This window comes from Vigna unguiculata, chromosome 7, assembly GCF_037176805.1.
Source record: "Vigna unguiculata cultivar grain cowpea cultivar isolate G323 ecotype 2 chromosome 7, ASM3717680v1, whole genome shotgun sequence".
In the NCBI taxonomy this organism is placed as follows: Eukaryota; Viridiplantae; Streptophyta; class Magnoliopsida; order Fabales; family Fabaceae; genus Vigna; species Vigna unguiculata.
The window spans coordinates 8,792,034-8,809,685 of NC_140798.1; the positions used below are offsets into that span (position 1 = coordinate 8,792,034).

Below are 17,652 nucleotides of genomic sequence, written 5' to 3' on the forward strand. Positions count from 1 at the left end.
TCAAATTTGAAAGAAATTGAAGTTTTCAAGAAGGTAATGGAGGCAGAGTTTGAAATGACTGACTTGGGAAAACTAAGTTATTTCCTTGGTATGGAATTTACCTATACCCCTGCTGGGTTAATAATGCATCAGAAAAAGTATGTTAGAGAATTACTAAAGAGGTTCAACATGGGCTCTTGCAATTTTGTAACCAGTCTGATTGATGTCAATATTAAATTGACAAAAGATGAAGAAGGTGAGGTAGTTGATGAAACACTTTTTAAGCAAATTGTTGGTTCGTTGAGATACGTATGCAATAGTAGGCCAGACTTATGCTTTGGAGTTGGACTTATTAGTAGGTTCATGAGCAGTCCGAGAAAAGTTCATCTGTTAGCAGCCAAAAGATTGTTACAATATCTTGCGGGAACAGCTGATCATGGAATTTTGTTTCCATTTGGAAGGAAGAAATCAGAATTAGAACTGATTGGGTTTGTTGATTCTGATTATGGTGGTGATCTGATAGAGAGGAAAAGTACTTCTGGATACTTGTTCCTAATAAATAATGCTCCCATTGCTTGGTGCTCGAAAAAACAACCAGTCATTGCACTATCCAGTTGTGAAGCCGAGTATATCTCTGGGAGTTATGCAGCATGCCAGGCAGTATGGTTGGAGGAATTGTTGAAAGAAATAAAGATCGGAGTGAAGACGCCACTGCAGCTAAAAATAGACAATGTTTCTGCTATTAATCTAGCCAAAAATCCAGTAAGCCATGGTAGAAGCAAACACATAGAAGTGAGGTTCCATTTCCTTAGAGATTTGGTGAACAAAGAAAGAATTGAAGTGGTATACTGCAATACAGAACTGCAGCTGGCAGATATACTGACCAAGGCCCTAAAGAATGAAAGATTTGAAGACTTGAGAAGACAAATTGGAGTTGTATCTCTTAAGTACTTGACTTAAGGGAGAGTGTTAAAGCATTAAGTCAAGTAGTTATGTCCGTTATGTTAGTTTTACTGGTTTATTCTGTTATTAAATCAGTAGCACCTACCATTTCTCTGTATAAATACTCTTCCTTTCACATATCATACAATATGCTTTCACAGTATTCATTATTAGTCTTTCTTCTAGATTTTAACGGTTTCTAACAATTATAACTATATCTATTCATTTATAAAATATAAGAACCAAATATTATCGAAGTTTTGAAAAAAAAAAAAAACAAAACCATGTTATAATCTAAAGACTAAAAATATAACCCTTAAAGAAAATAACTATGAAAACGAGATAAAATATTCTTACTTTGATTTCAATTAAAAAATATATATAATCCAATAGTTTAAAAAACAATTTTATACTTCATAGATGTACTTAAAGATAGATGACTCGATAATATTTGAGTGTCAAAACTTAGTACATGTTTGAGGACATCTCCATCACTGTGAAACCATGGACCACGTTGTAACAAATGATAATTAAAAACGAGAATAAAAGGTTTATTAAAATTTGTTAATATACGTATATTTATATATTGGTTCCCATAATTTTTGAAGTGTAATTAAAACTGTTTTACGTAGATGAGAAGGTAACCACAGGGGACCAACAACATAGAGAAGAAAGGAACCTCAGAAGATTACGTAAGTTGGTATAAGTAGAAAAACCATTAAATTCTTCAACCAAATAATTGTGAAGAAATGCATGATGAGTATGTGTTATTTTCTTTCAATTTCCACATTGCATGTAAGATTGTAATGAGATTAACTTCTTTTCGTGTTAGGAACTTTCTTCCACCATTTCTCATCATTACTTATTACGTTGATAGAAGAAAGATAAGAACAGAATATAATAGCATCATCACATCTCTGAAAAGTGAATCACAAAGACACGTAAGTTCAAAAATATTGGAGATATCAAATTCATTTTGAAATTATTAATGTTTTCAAATTTATGTTTCTTTATTTTCTCTTTCTTTGGTTCAAACTTGATTGGTTTTACTAAAACTGAAATATTACTAAGATGGATTACTCTTCGGTTAATATAAGTTAATATTTATATGGTTAAATCATTCCAAAGGTTTCTATTTTTGTAGCTAAATCTCAAGTAGGTCTCCTCATTTTCATTTGACTCAATTGAATTTCTATTTTTGAAAATTCATTGCAATCAATTCCTTTCCGTTAGTTGTATACTAACGATGTTAATTATGTGTCACGTGTCAGCACGTGGTTTTTTTTATTTTTTCTATTTTTTTTTAATTTTTAATTTTTTTTTATAATTTTTTTAAAAAATCAAAATTGCAAATGTGATGTGGTAGTGACAGTATCACGTGTCACTATTGGATGTGAAAAGTCTTAATGTAGTTCCTCTATTTGTTATTTTGTCTCAATTTGGTCCCAAATTTTTTAAAATTGGATCAATTTCATCCCTGTATCAAATTTAATTTTTATATAAATTTTACAATGATATTTTTATTATAGTTGATATTTTTAACAAAATTGAGTTTATTTAAATGTATATTTTGCACTGATATTTATTTAAATATTATTTCAAATATTTATATATCAATAATTTATAGACAAATGTTAGAATTGCTTTAAAAATAAAAACTTTATAAATTCAAATATAAAATTTTAAATATAAATTCTAACATTTGTCTATAAATTATTGATATATAAATATTTGAAACAATAGTTAAATAAAGTTCAATGCAAAATATACATTTAAATAAACTTAATTTTGTTAAAAATATCAATTATAATAAAAATACCATTGTAAAATTTATATAAAAATTAAATTTGATATAGTGATGAAATTGATTTAGTTTTAAAAAAATTGGGACCAAATTGAGAAAAAATAACAAATACAGGGACTACATTGAGACTTTTCACATCCAATAGTGACACGTGGCACTGTCACTGCCACATCACATTGTCTTTGCCACATGACACAATGTCAGATTGATACGTGACAATTTTAATTTTTTAAAAAAAAAATTATAAAAAAACACGTGTTGACACATGGCACATAATTAACATTGTTACTTTACAACTAACGGAAAGGAACTGATTGCAACAAATTTTAAAAGATAGGAACTCAATTGAGTCAAATGAAAATAGCGGGACCTACTTAAGATTTTGCTATAAAAATGGGGACATCTAAAATGATTTAACCTATTTTTATCGATATTGATAGAAATTAATGTTGATTATACTGCTATTTTATTGACTATGTCAATTAGATTACTAATAAATGCTATTTTTTATTAATAGTTTGTTATGACTTTTTTCTAATATTGAATATTTTTAATAAACATTAATTACAACCTTTTTTTTTTTACTTATGTTAATTGAGAAATTTTTTTAAATTGATATTTATGAAAAAAAATAACACAAAGAACTTATCAACCATAAAAATTATAAAAGTATCTTTAATCAGTATAAATAGTTATGATCCAAATTAAATTAGCATTATTCAAGTTTTTGTAAATCTTACTTAAAAAAAAAAGTTGAAAATTAATAAAATAGTCACTATTATAAACTAGTGTAAACACAGGCGCTATCGCGCCTGTGTGTACGCATTTTTTAAATTATATTAAGAATTGATGATATTGTAATGTTATTAATTTAATAAACAAAATAAAAGTATATTTATAAAAAATAAAATAAAATGTACGAAGAAAATAAGAGAAAAATAACTATTGATGAATAGTAAGAGAAAAAAAGAAAAAAGAGATAAGTAAATAATTTTATAAAAACTTATAAAAATAACCGTTAATTTTTAAAAATTTAATAAATAATTAAATTATAAAGGGTAAAGTTGGAATTATGAAATGTGGACACAAAAGAGGGAATCCCCTTTATATATAGTTATAGATAAAATATTATAATTAGTTATTAAATTGGACATTAATTAATTAAAAACCAATTTAGAAACTAAGCCATTTTAGTAGTCAAAACTTAAGTAACTAACTTTTAGGGACCATTTTCCTTTAGTAACTAAAACTATGGTAACTAATTTTAAAGACAAATTTAGTGATAAATTATATTTTTTTATTCATAATAGTGACTATTTGAGTAATCAATAATTTTTCTTTATGAATTGGTATCAAAATTGACTTTTCGTCACTAAAATTGATTACTAATGAAACATTTTCTTGTAGAACTATTAACAATTATTTACTATTTAAATAAAACTAAAAATTAATCCCTTTTATAAAGTAATAACATGAAAAGAAAAAATTATAATATTCTTTTTTAGTTCATCTCTCAAACAATAAAATAAAAGGTATGAAAAGAAAGAGATTTAGGATAAATTCTTTAAAAAACACTAAGTTCCATTATAACGTGAAAACTAATAAATTCCAAAGTTAAGTTTCCACCGATATGAAATTTATTTTCTAACATTTGGCTCTCGGGAACCTTCTCTTACATTATTTATAGTTTATATTATGTGGTTGAGGTCCTCAATTATCTAGTTTTCATATTTGTTTTTCTTTTCTGGTTGCCTATATTTTTGTGATATTTGGTTTAACTTTTCTCTGACACACTATAGTTTATAGTGTTTTTTCTTTTATGTTAATGTAGTGCATGTGACACTTTGGAAGGATATGATATCTTAATAACTGCAACAAGACTCTAATTTGAGAAGAAAAGTCGAAAAAAAAAATATATTAGAGGAAGAAGATGTTGGATGTATGGTGTATCTATTATCTTAAGATTTTAATAAGATTAAATTGTAGATAGAAGAGCTATCTATGTAAGAAGAACCACTTTTCGCAAAACTTGGTTCACATGGACCACAAATAAGAGGAGTATTTTTTTGGTTTTTTAACTTTTGTATGCTTTGAATCCTTCTTCGGACTTCTTTTGTAAAAGGTTCGAAACATTTCAAGTGTTTTTACTTTATAATTTTTTTTTTAAATCATTTCGGAAATTCCCATTTTTGTAGCGAAATATCAAGTAAGTCCTCTCATTTTTATTTGACTCAATTGAGTCCTTATTTCTGAAAATTCGTTGCAATCGGTTTTTTTTCGTTAGTTGTCCAGTAACGGTGCTAATTATGTGTTATGTGTCAGTAAGTGATTTTTTGATTTTTTGATTTTTTGTTTTTTTTAATTTTTTAATTTTTATTTTTTTTTTATAATTTTTTTAAAAAATAAAATAAAATTGCCACGTGTCAATCTGACATTGTGCCACGTGACAAAGACGGTGTGATGTGGTAGTGACAATGCCACGTGTCACTATTGAATGTCAAAAGTCTCAATGTAGTCTATTTTGTCTCAATTTGGTCCCAATTTTTTAAAAACTGAATTAATTTCATCCCTATATCAAATTTAATTTTTATATAAATTTACAATGGTACTTTTATTATAATTGATATTTTTTCAAAAATTAAGTTTATTTAAATGTATATTTTGCATTGAACTTTATTTAAATATTGTTTCAAATATTTATATATCAATAATTTATAGACAAATGTTAGAATTGTTATAATTTTTTTTGAAAAATTTTATATTTCAATTTATAAAGTTTTTATTTTTAAAGCCACTCTAACATTTATCTATAAATTATGGATATATAAATATTTAAAATAAAATTTAAATAAATATCAGTGCAAAATATACATTTAAATAAATTTAATTTTGTTAAAAATATCAACTATAATAAAAATACCATTGTAAAATTTATATAAAATTTAAATTTGATACAGGATGAAATTGATTCAGTTTTAACAAAATTAGGACCAAATTGAGACAAAATAACAAATATAGAGACTACATTGAGACTTTTCACATCCAATAGTGACACGTGGCACTGTCACTACCACATCACACCGTCTCTGCCAATCTCTGCCACGTGACACAATGTCAGATTGACACGTGGCAATTTAAATTTTTTTTAAAAAAAATTATAAAAAAATTAAAAAAATTAAAACAAAATCAAAAAAACCATGTGCTGACACGTGGCACATAATTAGCACAGTTAATGGACAACTATCGGAAAGGAACCGATGGCAACGAATTTTCAAAAATAGGGACTCTATTGAGTCAAATAAAAATGGGAGATACTTGAGATTTTGCTACAAAAATGGGGACCTTGGCAATAATTTAATCTTTTTTTTTCGATAAAAAAAAAGTAATATTAAAATTATTTCTATATATTTTTAATCACTTAAAAAATCATGTATGAAATGTGAAAATAGTGGAAGTTATTTTTAACCCGAGAAAATATTTTGAATTTATGAGTAATATTGAATAAATATAATATAAAAATTTAACAATAATTTTTTATTATTTTAAAATCATATAAATATATAATTAATAAAAATACTTAAAAACTTAAAAATTAAAATTAGTTATTGCTAATATTTAGTTTAAACTTTTTAGTATTACTAAATGTATTATAAGATATAATTGTGATTAATAATAATAATTAATAATTATTTTAACATTATGTTAACGTAAAAATATAAAATTAATAGTAATAATTAATTATAAATTAAAAATAATTTAAATATAAAACATTAATATTAAATTTAAATTTAATAACTTAAATTGTTAATAAAAATTAGTAAGTTTAGTATTATTGTATATTAAAATAGTAACTAAATATTAATTGGAAGAAAAAAAACATTGACTGATATTATTAATTTAATTTTATTATGGTTAGCAATCTCAGTATTAACTAGAAAAAAGTATTTAAAAAATATCAAAAACTATATTACAATGATAAAACCATTATTTTAGTGGATACAATATCTCATAGTAATTTATACGCTGAAAATTAAATTAAACTATTTTTTTATTTTTCATATCTATTCTTTTAAATTTTAATTTCAATTTCAAAAAATTAATTTTATTTTATAACTATTTCAAGAAAAATCTTCTTGACTCGATTATATCAAATGACGATCCTGTTATCTTTGTTAGTATATTTTACTTTTCTAATTGAATGTTATTTTCGATATTTTGAACATTTTATAATAAAATATCACATTGTTAAAATAGTTTCTGTAACATTACAAATTTATTTACCATAAATATAAAATATTTCTTATATATTCTAAAATATTTATTTGTTACTATGCTTAATTATTATTTAATTTATACAAGCTTAAAATAATTTCCTTATTATAAGTTTAACTATAAAAAATAAATAGGTATCTCGTGTATTACACAACGTAAAACACTAGTTGATATTATCGTTTTATTATTTTCTTTTCGGAACTGGGCCAACAATCGTATTCAGATTTTTCTTCCTGCACCATATTATTACTAATTGCACCTCGTATTAATACAAAATGACTAAAATACTGTCCTCCATGCACATATGAAATCTTTGGTTGGAAGAAGAGGGAGAGAGAGAGAGAGAGAGAGAGAGAGAGAGAGAGAGAGAGAGCTCGTTCTAAAAAATTTATTCCATAAACTAACATAAAAAGCTTATAGTAACAAATATCCTCTAACCCACTTCCAAAAAATAAATACTATTCATATACTGAATTCCTACACAATATATTTATCCCAACCCCAACAATGTCAATATCCATTGATGTCATACCAGCCAAAATATTTTCCGCACACCTTATAGCCAAAATGTTAGGTATCCATTGCCAAAATAAGTGGTTCTGGATCATAACTTCATTGAAATTAGAAACCAAATCTTTGACTCTTATACTGTCAATGTTGTAAATATAATTTCCTGCACTAACTCAACCCATCGGTGTCAAATTGCTTTCCTTTAAATACACATTTTCTCCAAATGCTTCCTATAATAACACAGCATTAAACTTGCCAACTCTCATACAAATGATAAAAGGGCATTCGTAGTTAATGTGCCTTCGGTTCTTTTGCCAATACTGTAGTTACCTGTAGGAAATTTTTTTTTCTTGAGATTATGCTTCATTGAGAGTACGACTAGAAGCCCTCCAAATGAAATCAACTGTGTTAGGAATGTTTTCAATTCTCAAAATGCACCCATATTTTAAATGAACAACTATTGTTGTATAGTGTTCAAATGTATCATACATTTAGCAAAGCAATCTTTACCAATTCACATATCTTCAAAAATCTTGTTTTTATCATCTCCTACATCTCACACCATATTCTAAAATTACCTGGAAGTTCTATCTTTCTCACACCTTCCTCATCATACTTATTAAACTCTAACACATCAACCCATGAAAATAACATATATCCATTAACAATTCATGCAACATTAAAAGTATAAATACCATTAATTCTTAATCTAGCATGATTCCTATTGCAACACCACCCATGCAATTTTATGGTTCCTCTACAATTCCCACAAAAAATTCTCAATGTATCTTAATGATTTCATTGTTAATCCATCCATTAAGGCATATTGTAGAAAGACGAGAAAAATAATGGAAAAGAAGCAAAAACTAATTTGATTAAACACACCCTTCCGACAAACAACTAGTGTTTCCTTAAAGCCAGCTTCTAAGAAAACTTTTCAACAAGGGAACCCATTTACTTCTTTTCCTTGAATTTGCTCCAATAAAAACCTCCAAGTACAAAAGGGGATTTCAAGCATCCTACGGTTCAGAAAGTTTGCATATAATTGTCATCTACTTCAAGCCACACACCACTAAACTGAATATACCCTTAAAAAAATTCAGAGTCGCAATGTCAATTCAAAACATCTTCAAAATCCATTTAGTGACCATCATATTTCAAACCGTCTCTTCCATAAAAACAGAATCATGTGCGTATTGTAGAAGATTACCTTCAACCTTGTATTTTCCAACTAAATATCCCAAAAACATCTTGACAATAGTTCGTCTCATCATTCATCTACCACTGTAAAGAGAAATGCAGTTTATGGATCGATCTCCTTTGTAGCATAAATTCGGCAGTAGGACTGCTATTGACAACAAAAGTCACATAACTAGAAACAATCATCCTCTTATCCATTAATGTACCTTTTGCAAAAGCCCAACCTTTGATAGACGTCCCATTGTATTGCTTGTACAGCATTTGAATATTGGAATTTTGCCATACAATTTGACCCAACATTCATAAACAGGGGAGGAACCAGTTAAAACGGCAACACAAATATACACGTCATTTAATCCTGAACTGTTTATTTTAACAAATTTCAAGTTATTTCTTTGAACACAGCGCAGCAAGGTACTAAGCATTATAACCAAAACAAGAATCTTATCCTCACCACAATAGCTAGAGTAAAAAATAACCTCAGGATAATAATAATCATAATTTAGGGGTCCTCCGCACCAATGTATATCAAAGGGTCCTAATTTTTCACACTTGTAACGTACGTACGAAGCATGGCGACAACATCATCCGAAATTTTTGCAGCCTCCGTTTTCAGGTTCTGAATTTTTGCTTCAGTTTCTTGCTCAAGCCGCTTGACATTAGCTCCAGAATCACCAGTACTCTGTATTATTAAATGTAATGTAAGACATCACAAATTAGAATACTGTAATGGACCAGTATAACATAATCAAATATAATCGTATAGACTTACGTCTGAAACTTTCTTTTGAAACTCACGCTCCAGTTGAGCTCGGTATTCTGCAATCTCTTTTTCAGCCTCTTCCTTGGCTTGTTTCAACCTGGCCAATTTTTCTAAGAGTAGACATGCAAAGGCCAGCATTGATAAGGTTACAAAAAAAAAAAAAAAACTTGTGATAAAATACATAATTAAGAATAATACGAAAAAACTACAGTTGTGGCTGAAAGTTGGCTGTTTGGCACTATCATGTCATAGCAGAAGTTTTCAAAGAGAATTTGTTCTAGAATACAATTAGAATGCCTTAACAATGTAAATGTGGTTTGCACAATCATCCAATCAAAGATTATTAGCATGGTAAGTTCATTAATATTTTAGAACTTCATTACAATGAAGTCTAGGTGTAAATATTTTCATGTTGTCATCCAATTACATACAACCGCTATATAACTTTGCTACTTTCACTATAACTACTTCAGAATTACACTTAGGATTATTTCAGATTAATTGACCGTTTAAAAATATTTATCTTGACCAAGCATGAAAATTAAACTAATTATTTTAAAAGTAAAATTTAGCGTGATTTCTAATTAGTATAAAAATCTTTATTCTGACCAAGCATGAATTATTTTAAAAGTAAAACCTAAAGTGATTTCTAATTAGTTAACCAAGTAAAAGTCAATATATAATAAAAATCTTTGTTTTATCACATGTATGAAGAGGCAAATAAACTCATTCCCATCAATAAACCAAGAATACATCCTTCCGGGTAAAAGAGAAAAGGCATGTATAAAATGAATAGAGAATAAAACAGGTCTCTCTAGACACATATAATTGAGTCAGACATAATTTCTTTAAGGAAAACACGTAACCAGGGCAAAAATTAGACGAAATCAGGGCAAAAAATGGGAAGATATGAAAGATAAGGAAGATAGGAAATACCAGCTTTTGCAGCATTCACAATCCGTTGTGCCTCTTGTTCTGCAGCCAACAACTGTTGAATTCCGCCTTGACCCCTGTTGGATGCCATTCTGTGATGAACACAGTCAGAAACTATTTACAAATGGTGAATTGGTTAAATTGAACCTACAAGAAAGCAAACACCAAGCAACTCTCCTCCGGCAACAGATGTTAATAATTAGGCAAAAAAACCCGCCTTCACTCTACCTAGGAATTCGGAAAAGTGCAAGGAGTGCAACAGCAACAAAGTATAACTGATTCTACCATCAAACTTGAAATTTTGAACTAAAGAAATTACATAACCAACCAAATACTCTCCTCCCTCCAAACAAAGGGTAACAAAAATCATTAGACGAATTAATTATAGCATCATCATACAGACGGAAGCATGCAACTATACATAGATCGTAGTTAGCTTGATTTGCAAAGACCAAAACACTTGCAAACTACGTCTGCAACCACAAACATTAGGTTTTTTAGGTGTCAAGTTTTTTAAATTGCAGTTTCAAGGATTCAATTTTAAACTGTAGTCATGGCTAAGATTCGGGCGCAATTCACGATCTTGCAAAAAAATGCAACCAAATACCGAGCAGTGAACTTAAAAATGAAATTAACGGCAAGCAGGAATCATCGAATTACAGAATCACAAATTTTACACAGTTAAATTGGATCTGACTTCTCTGGAGTGAAAAATTCAATTTCAACACAAACGTGAAAATACATAGAGGCATAGATGTGTTGGAATATCAATTAATCAACTATTCATTTTTCTTATTTAGTCAGTAAGATTAATTACTTCGCCCGAAAAACTTCTCCAAATCGATATTATTATTGTTAGTTGTTTTTACATCAAAAACCTAGAAAAGCTAAGCAGAAATTCGGTTGATACAATAATTTAAGAAGCAAAGATCCAAATCTAGTTAAGGTGCAGTATTTAATTTATATTTTTGCATAACGAAGAGATAAGGAAGAGAAAAGAGGCAGAAGAAACGGCGTGGAATTGGAGAGGGAAAGCAATGGAATCGCGTAGATCTGAAAGAGAAGAAGAGAGGAGCGTACCTGTGAATGAAAGGTGTTTGTTAATAGATTCAGAAGAAGTAGGAGAGACGGAGAGATCGCCAGAAATTTCTGTGTGGTGTCAAACAAAAACTGTCCTGGCTATTGCCAACTGTTCTGCTTCTTAACCCAATGATCTCTGCACGCCTATTTTTCCTACTACTCATTTTTTTTTTTACTTTTACTTCACTCAGTCATTTATATAAATATATATATATATATATATATATATATATATAGAATATTCTTTGGGCACACAAATTATTCCTTTACTTAACCTTTCGAACAAAAATTTTCCCGAGATCAGTGTGCCAATATAATTTACCAAAATAAATAAATTTACTATTTAAATTGAGAACTCAGTTTTTATTTGCAACTTGAAATAATACTATTGATATTGAAATTTCGGATTTTGATCTTTGAAAAGTGTGATTCTAGTGAAGTTTTCCAATTTCTCTGATAAAAATTATTGAAAAGAAAAATATTATAAGAAAAAAATACCAGAACTCTACTCTTTCAAAAAGTAATCAAAAGATAAATATTATGGAAAACTACCAGAATACAACTTTTTAAAAATTAAATTCTAATGAATTTTCCAGCACTGACTAAACTATTTCAAATTCCAATTTCAGCTTGTTAGGGATTAAACTCTCTACTTAAACAATTAACGGTTTATCTATACCAGGGAATTTATTTTATGGTATCATATTTATTTTCTAATTTTATTTTTAAATTAAATTTGTTTAAATTAAAATAGTATCATACTTAATTTTTTTTTGTGGTGTGTCTTTTTGGACTATTGACACTATTACTATATGTATGAGAGTCTCTCCATGAAATAAGAGAAGAGAATTATCCAACATCTCTTATCTTTGTTTTTCTGTTTGAGGAAGCCTAACTTGTAATATAGTAGACATTGCATTTGGTGCTTTTGTTGAGAGACCATGCTTGCATCAAAAAGCAATGAAAAATGAACTTCATTCTTCAACTATTTGAAAGTCAAAAAGGTTTCAAATAAACAATAAATATTTGTATGATCAATTTTGAAGCTCAAGTAATGATCCATAATGAATTTGAAGATTTTGTAGTGAATGACTCTACCTATCAACCTTTTATCAAAGGATAATGATATACTCACACATTTTTTGACCTCATTTTTACCTGTCTACATGGCATCCCTTATTTTATTTTTTTAAAAGTGTTAATGTGATTTGAGGCTGATTGCAAACTTAGTTTGTGTGGTGTGCACGCGTGTGAAAGATAGAGAACATTTTCAAAAAATTAACTGACGTCCTGTCGTAAAAGAAGAACAGTTTGCATAAACGTTTTCCCTCATTCTTCTTCTTCCACGAAGGTTCTTCTTCCACAAAGTTTCTTCTTCCACAAAGTTTCTTCATCCGCAAAGGTTGTTGTCGTTGATATTTGGTGTGGGTAGCAATCGGAGCAGAGAGCGGAGTTGCGAGAGTGGATTGGGTTGTTGGACGTTGTTGGTTCGCCGAAAATTGGTGGCTACCATTGAGCACATTGGTTGGTCGTAGTCTTCGTCGCCTTGTTCTTGGTTCATTGAAGGCCATTCATTCACACAACGAATTGTTGCCCGGTAGATTTTCGTCAGAAACCCATGTTTGAAGGTTGTTAGTCCTAAAATGCTTAGTCGTTGAAGGTAGTTAAAGGTAAGCTTTTTATTCCATAGTTGAACGAGTTTTCTGCATTTGAATTGATTTTTTTTATTTTTGACAGTAATGTGCGGATGAATGGCCCTGAAATTGGAGTTGAAGTTGTGTTGATTGTCATCTAATAGGGCTTTCATAATAGAATCAGGAAATTTTTTTCACTTCGTTGCTAGTACGTTCTTCATTTACGGTTAAACATGGTGTGTTTCGTTGTTGTTTAGGCATAAGTATTTGTGGTCTTTGTTTTACATTTGGGATTGTATTTAATTAGTGAGGTTTTATAATGGAGTATTTTGTCATTCCTTAATTTGTGAAGTGATTTTTTTCTTGAATGGAGTTCGTTGTGATTCCTTATTGTATTATTATTATATTTTTATAGGTTGTTGATGAAGCATGGATGAAAGAGTAGAAAAGAGAAAGTCGTAGAAGAGGAACGAGTGAGTGTGTTGAATTGATGTTTTGCATGCAAAATTTCAAATTCTGATATGAATAGTTAATAATGTAGTGTCTTTTCTTGTTTTCATTGAAAAGTACGATTAATTAATTTTGTGGACACAAAATATATTGTTCAAATGAATAATTTGTTGACGGATGCACATCGTTCATGGATTGGAGTGACACCTTTCAAATGGTGTTTGGAGTTTGAGAGATCTTTATATATATGTACTCCTTTAATACAGCAAATGGTTCGTCGATGGAATTCATGTGAACAATGTTTTCGTATCTAGCAGCGTCTTGTCCCCTTTGGTGTAGTTGATGTATGTATGAGCTTGGGTTTGAGTGTAGTTGGTGAGGAGGTTGAGTTTGATGCTTATGGTTGTGGTTGTGTTGGTTCCCTTTTTTGTGGTGAAAGTATAACAATCAAAGGTATTATTAAACTGATTAGTTGTACAATAGGCCTTGAGCAAGATGATGTTGATAGTGTTTGTCGATTGTATATATTGCTGTGTTTTGTTGTCCTGTACTTTCCAAGAAATTCAAAATGTGTGTATAAACATGTCATTTAGGATATTAGACAATCTGATACTTTGATGAACTATAATTGAAGTGGGGCAGTTCACACATTTTTGGTTAATGGACTAAGTTGTGAACATTTGGTGGATTGCAAGCAAAAAAATCAACAGAACATAACCTTACCTGGATGTGTTGTGGTCCTACAAGTAATATGTTTTTATGTATTGTTTATTTATGAGGTTTAGTAATTGTTGTTGTGTTTAGATTTCATTCATTTATGTGTTATGTTGTAGATTTGGGCGTTTGAGCGACTTGGATTAGGCGGGCTCAATATGGAAATTGTTTTCCCAAGAATTTTGCGATGACCAAGTTTGAAGTTGAGGACAACTAGCATTGAAAGGCTATTGATTAAACCAAAGGTAATGAATTTTGTCATTTAAAATTATTTATTTGGTTATATTCATTATTTTGACATCATTGATTATGTTGTTATTGTTTTTTTAAACTCTTTTGTAGATTATTTGGGATTGGGCATTAACGGTTGAATGTAGATCAAATCCAATTATTCAGGCTGCACTGAATATTGACGGTGAAGCAATCAATGAAGATGATGACAGTAGTGTTGAATCTAATTTTGAAGATGCTTGCATGAAGAAAGTGAAAATGAATGAAATGGAATTAAGTGCCATGAAGAAAGAGCTGAAAATGGTGCAGGATGAAGTATTATTACGTGGTAAATGGTCGTCCCAAGAAGAGCCTAATGTTGGAGATGATAAGGCTGATATTTTTGAAGGAAGTTGACAAAAGTCTTCTTGTTTTGATGATGCGACAAAAGTTAGTGGAGATAAAGTTCATGATCATGTTGACAACAGTAAGGTTTCTAAAGGCTATGGACAGAAGAGTGTTAAAAAGGCAAAAGTTAAACGAGAATATACTTCATTTAAAGTAGTAACTGTTAACCTTGATGGATATCGTTACGAGAGTACTGAGTTTGTTCCAACACCAGTAACAAGTGAACCCATTAAAGCAGCAACAAGTGAACCCATTCCAACAACAAGAAATGAACCCATTCAAGTTTATTGTAATTCATTGGGTGTGGATGCGATGAAGTTGTACATGACATTGAGTCGTGTTGATTGTCCTTATCGGTATGCCATTTCTTTTACTGTTATAAGCTTCATTTACTTGATTTAAATTATTAATAGTCATTAATTTAATTTTGTAGTGTTGTTTGTAATATAAATGGTCAAATATTGATGACCCACGACTGTATGAGTTTTCGACCAATGGGTCACATATGCAACATGGTAAAAATCTAAATTATGTGTTGATGTTAGTAATTAAGTTATAATGTACAATAATTTAATTGTAGACTATTGTGTTGTTGTAGGCTGTATTGTTTGCAACAAATATTATGATGCATAATGAAAGGAAGTTGCATCAACGGCTGCACAGAATCATAATGAATCCCATGTACACGGTATTATTATCATATTTAGTTGAACTTGATAATTTGATAAAAATTCTTTGAAATTGACAAAGTGCTTTGTGGAATGCAGAATTTTGTTTTACATGACAACAATAAAAGAGTTGCGAACAAACGTGTTTGGAAATTAAGCGACTACAATACGTTTTTTATTTAACTTTTTGGTTGCCATGCAAGATATCCTTAGTGCTGATTTTGTATAAATTTTATTACTCTTGTACGTTCTTTTTTTTGTTGCCATGGAAGTTGGTCCATTATGTTATTTATGTCTAACAAACAAATAAATTTTGTATGTTTTTTTTAGTTGTTTGCTCCAATTGTCCATGATGATCATTGGTGGTGTTATTGTGTAAACTGTAAGACAATGAAATTTTTTGTGTTTGATTCCCTTGAACGTAGTAGAAATAATCGCACAAGGACAAACAACTATATTGTAAGTAGAAATTATATATGTTTATTACATTTTTAATTTGCTATACTATTATGTCCAACTTATATTGTAGGCCCGTAATATGGAATTGTTTTTCTCTATGTTATTAAATTGTGATTCGGACAACAAGTCATGTTTTGAAGTGCAATCTGTGGACACTCCAATTCAACCTAACGGGTTACTTTTTACATTTTGTTTGTTTAATTAGTGAAATTTAGCATACCTTAAGGAAGTCTGAATATACTGTTGTATGTGTTATATATGTTTGTTTTGATTATTTGATTTTGCAGTCATGATTGTGGGGTCCTTGTATTGAAATTTATAAAGATGTGGGACGGTGTAAGCAAATTTGATGGCAAAGTTATGCCTAACTACAGTACTGTAAGTTTACTTATATAATAAGTGTTTTTGTTTAAAGTGTTTATCTTTGAACATCAGATTTGGTAACGTTATCATGTTGTTCTTTTTAGGAAGAACTGCAATTAATGAGGCAGAAATTCGTTTGTGATTGGGTTTTACATGAAGCTAATGTTAACCGGGATGACGTTATTCAGCACTATGATCTGCTTATCAAGAAATAACTGTTGTAAATGTAGAAGGTTGTGGTTTTGCATAAAACATAATTCTGTGGCTGTACTGTTTTGGAGACTAAGGTTATGAATGTGGGCATATCCTTGATGGAATGCAAGAACACGATTTTTGAGAAATGGGATGCACAGAATTGTAGATATGTATAGTTAGAATGAAGTAGACGCAGGAAATGAATGTACTTATTGTATATTTTGTTTGCAAACCTTGGATGAAATAGACACTGATACTTGCACAGTAATATATATGTCTCTTTCCTCTTTCTTTGGTTCCACCAAAGACACACTTTTTCCTCTTTCTTTTGTCACACTCACCATCACCTTTTGATAAAGCTTCTTTCACAACTAACACACCTAGTTCTTCCTTCGAAAGACAAACATCATGCAGAATCTGAAATTTCATTTCAAAGAAACAACTTCATTAAATTGCTAAACTACTCACACAAAAAGCATTGGACGAAAAAATAATATAAAGTACCACATTATTTTTGAAAATTTGGATTGAATATTTGGACACATCTCCAACTTTGTAATCAATCCAACGTAGCAACCTTGAAAATTTGGATTGAATAACTACACTCTTTTTCTTCACAAACAGGAAGTGATCAAAAGCCCATAGCTACAACATACAATAATACAATTAATTTAAAACAAAGTTATTGATTCATAACAAAAACCAAAATGCTACAACATGAAATTCATGAAAAACTAACTTACTTACCTGCAATAAATATACACATCCGACAACATGGAAGTGTTTTCGATGTAATTACTTTTTCAAAACAACTGACGCACTACACAAACTACCAACCAAGTACTCATATACCACATCACCCCAGTTATATTTAACTAGACTAGTCAAATCATCTACAGTTTTAAAAAGTGAAACAAACACTGTTCCATTTCTATTAGGCAAAAGAAACTCAGATATGCCTAAGAAAATGTACAGCCGGCAAAAATCTTTTACATCAAGACACTCACACTCAATCAAGAGATAATTATATAGTATAATAACTCTTACCTTTTTTTCAAAAAAATTCTT

At 29.3% G+C, this 17,652-nt stretch overlaps 1 protein-coding gene across 1 annotated transcript; it reads right to left on the reverse strand.

Moving 5' to 3' along the window:
- Nucleotides 1-9,029: 9,029 nt before the first annotated feature.
- Nucleotides 9,030-11,637, reverse strand: LOC114192202 (V-type proton ATPase subunit G-like). The gene is made up of 4 exons (XM_028081845.2): nt 11,484-11,637; nt 10,407-10,495; nt 9,480-9,580; nt 9,030-9,389 (listed from the first exon to the last, which is right to left on the reverse strand). Exons 2-4 carry the CDS (start codon nt 10,492-10,494, stop codon nt 9,246-9,248), a joined length of 333 nt encoding a protein of 110 aa, XP_027937646.1. The 5' UTR covers nt 10,495; nt 11,484-11,637; the 3' UTR covers nt 9,030-9,245.
- Between the last annotated feature and the right edge of the window lie 6,015 nt (nt 11,638-17,652).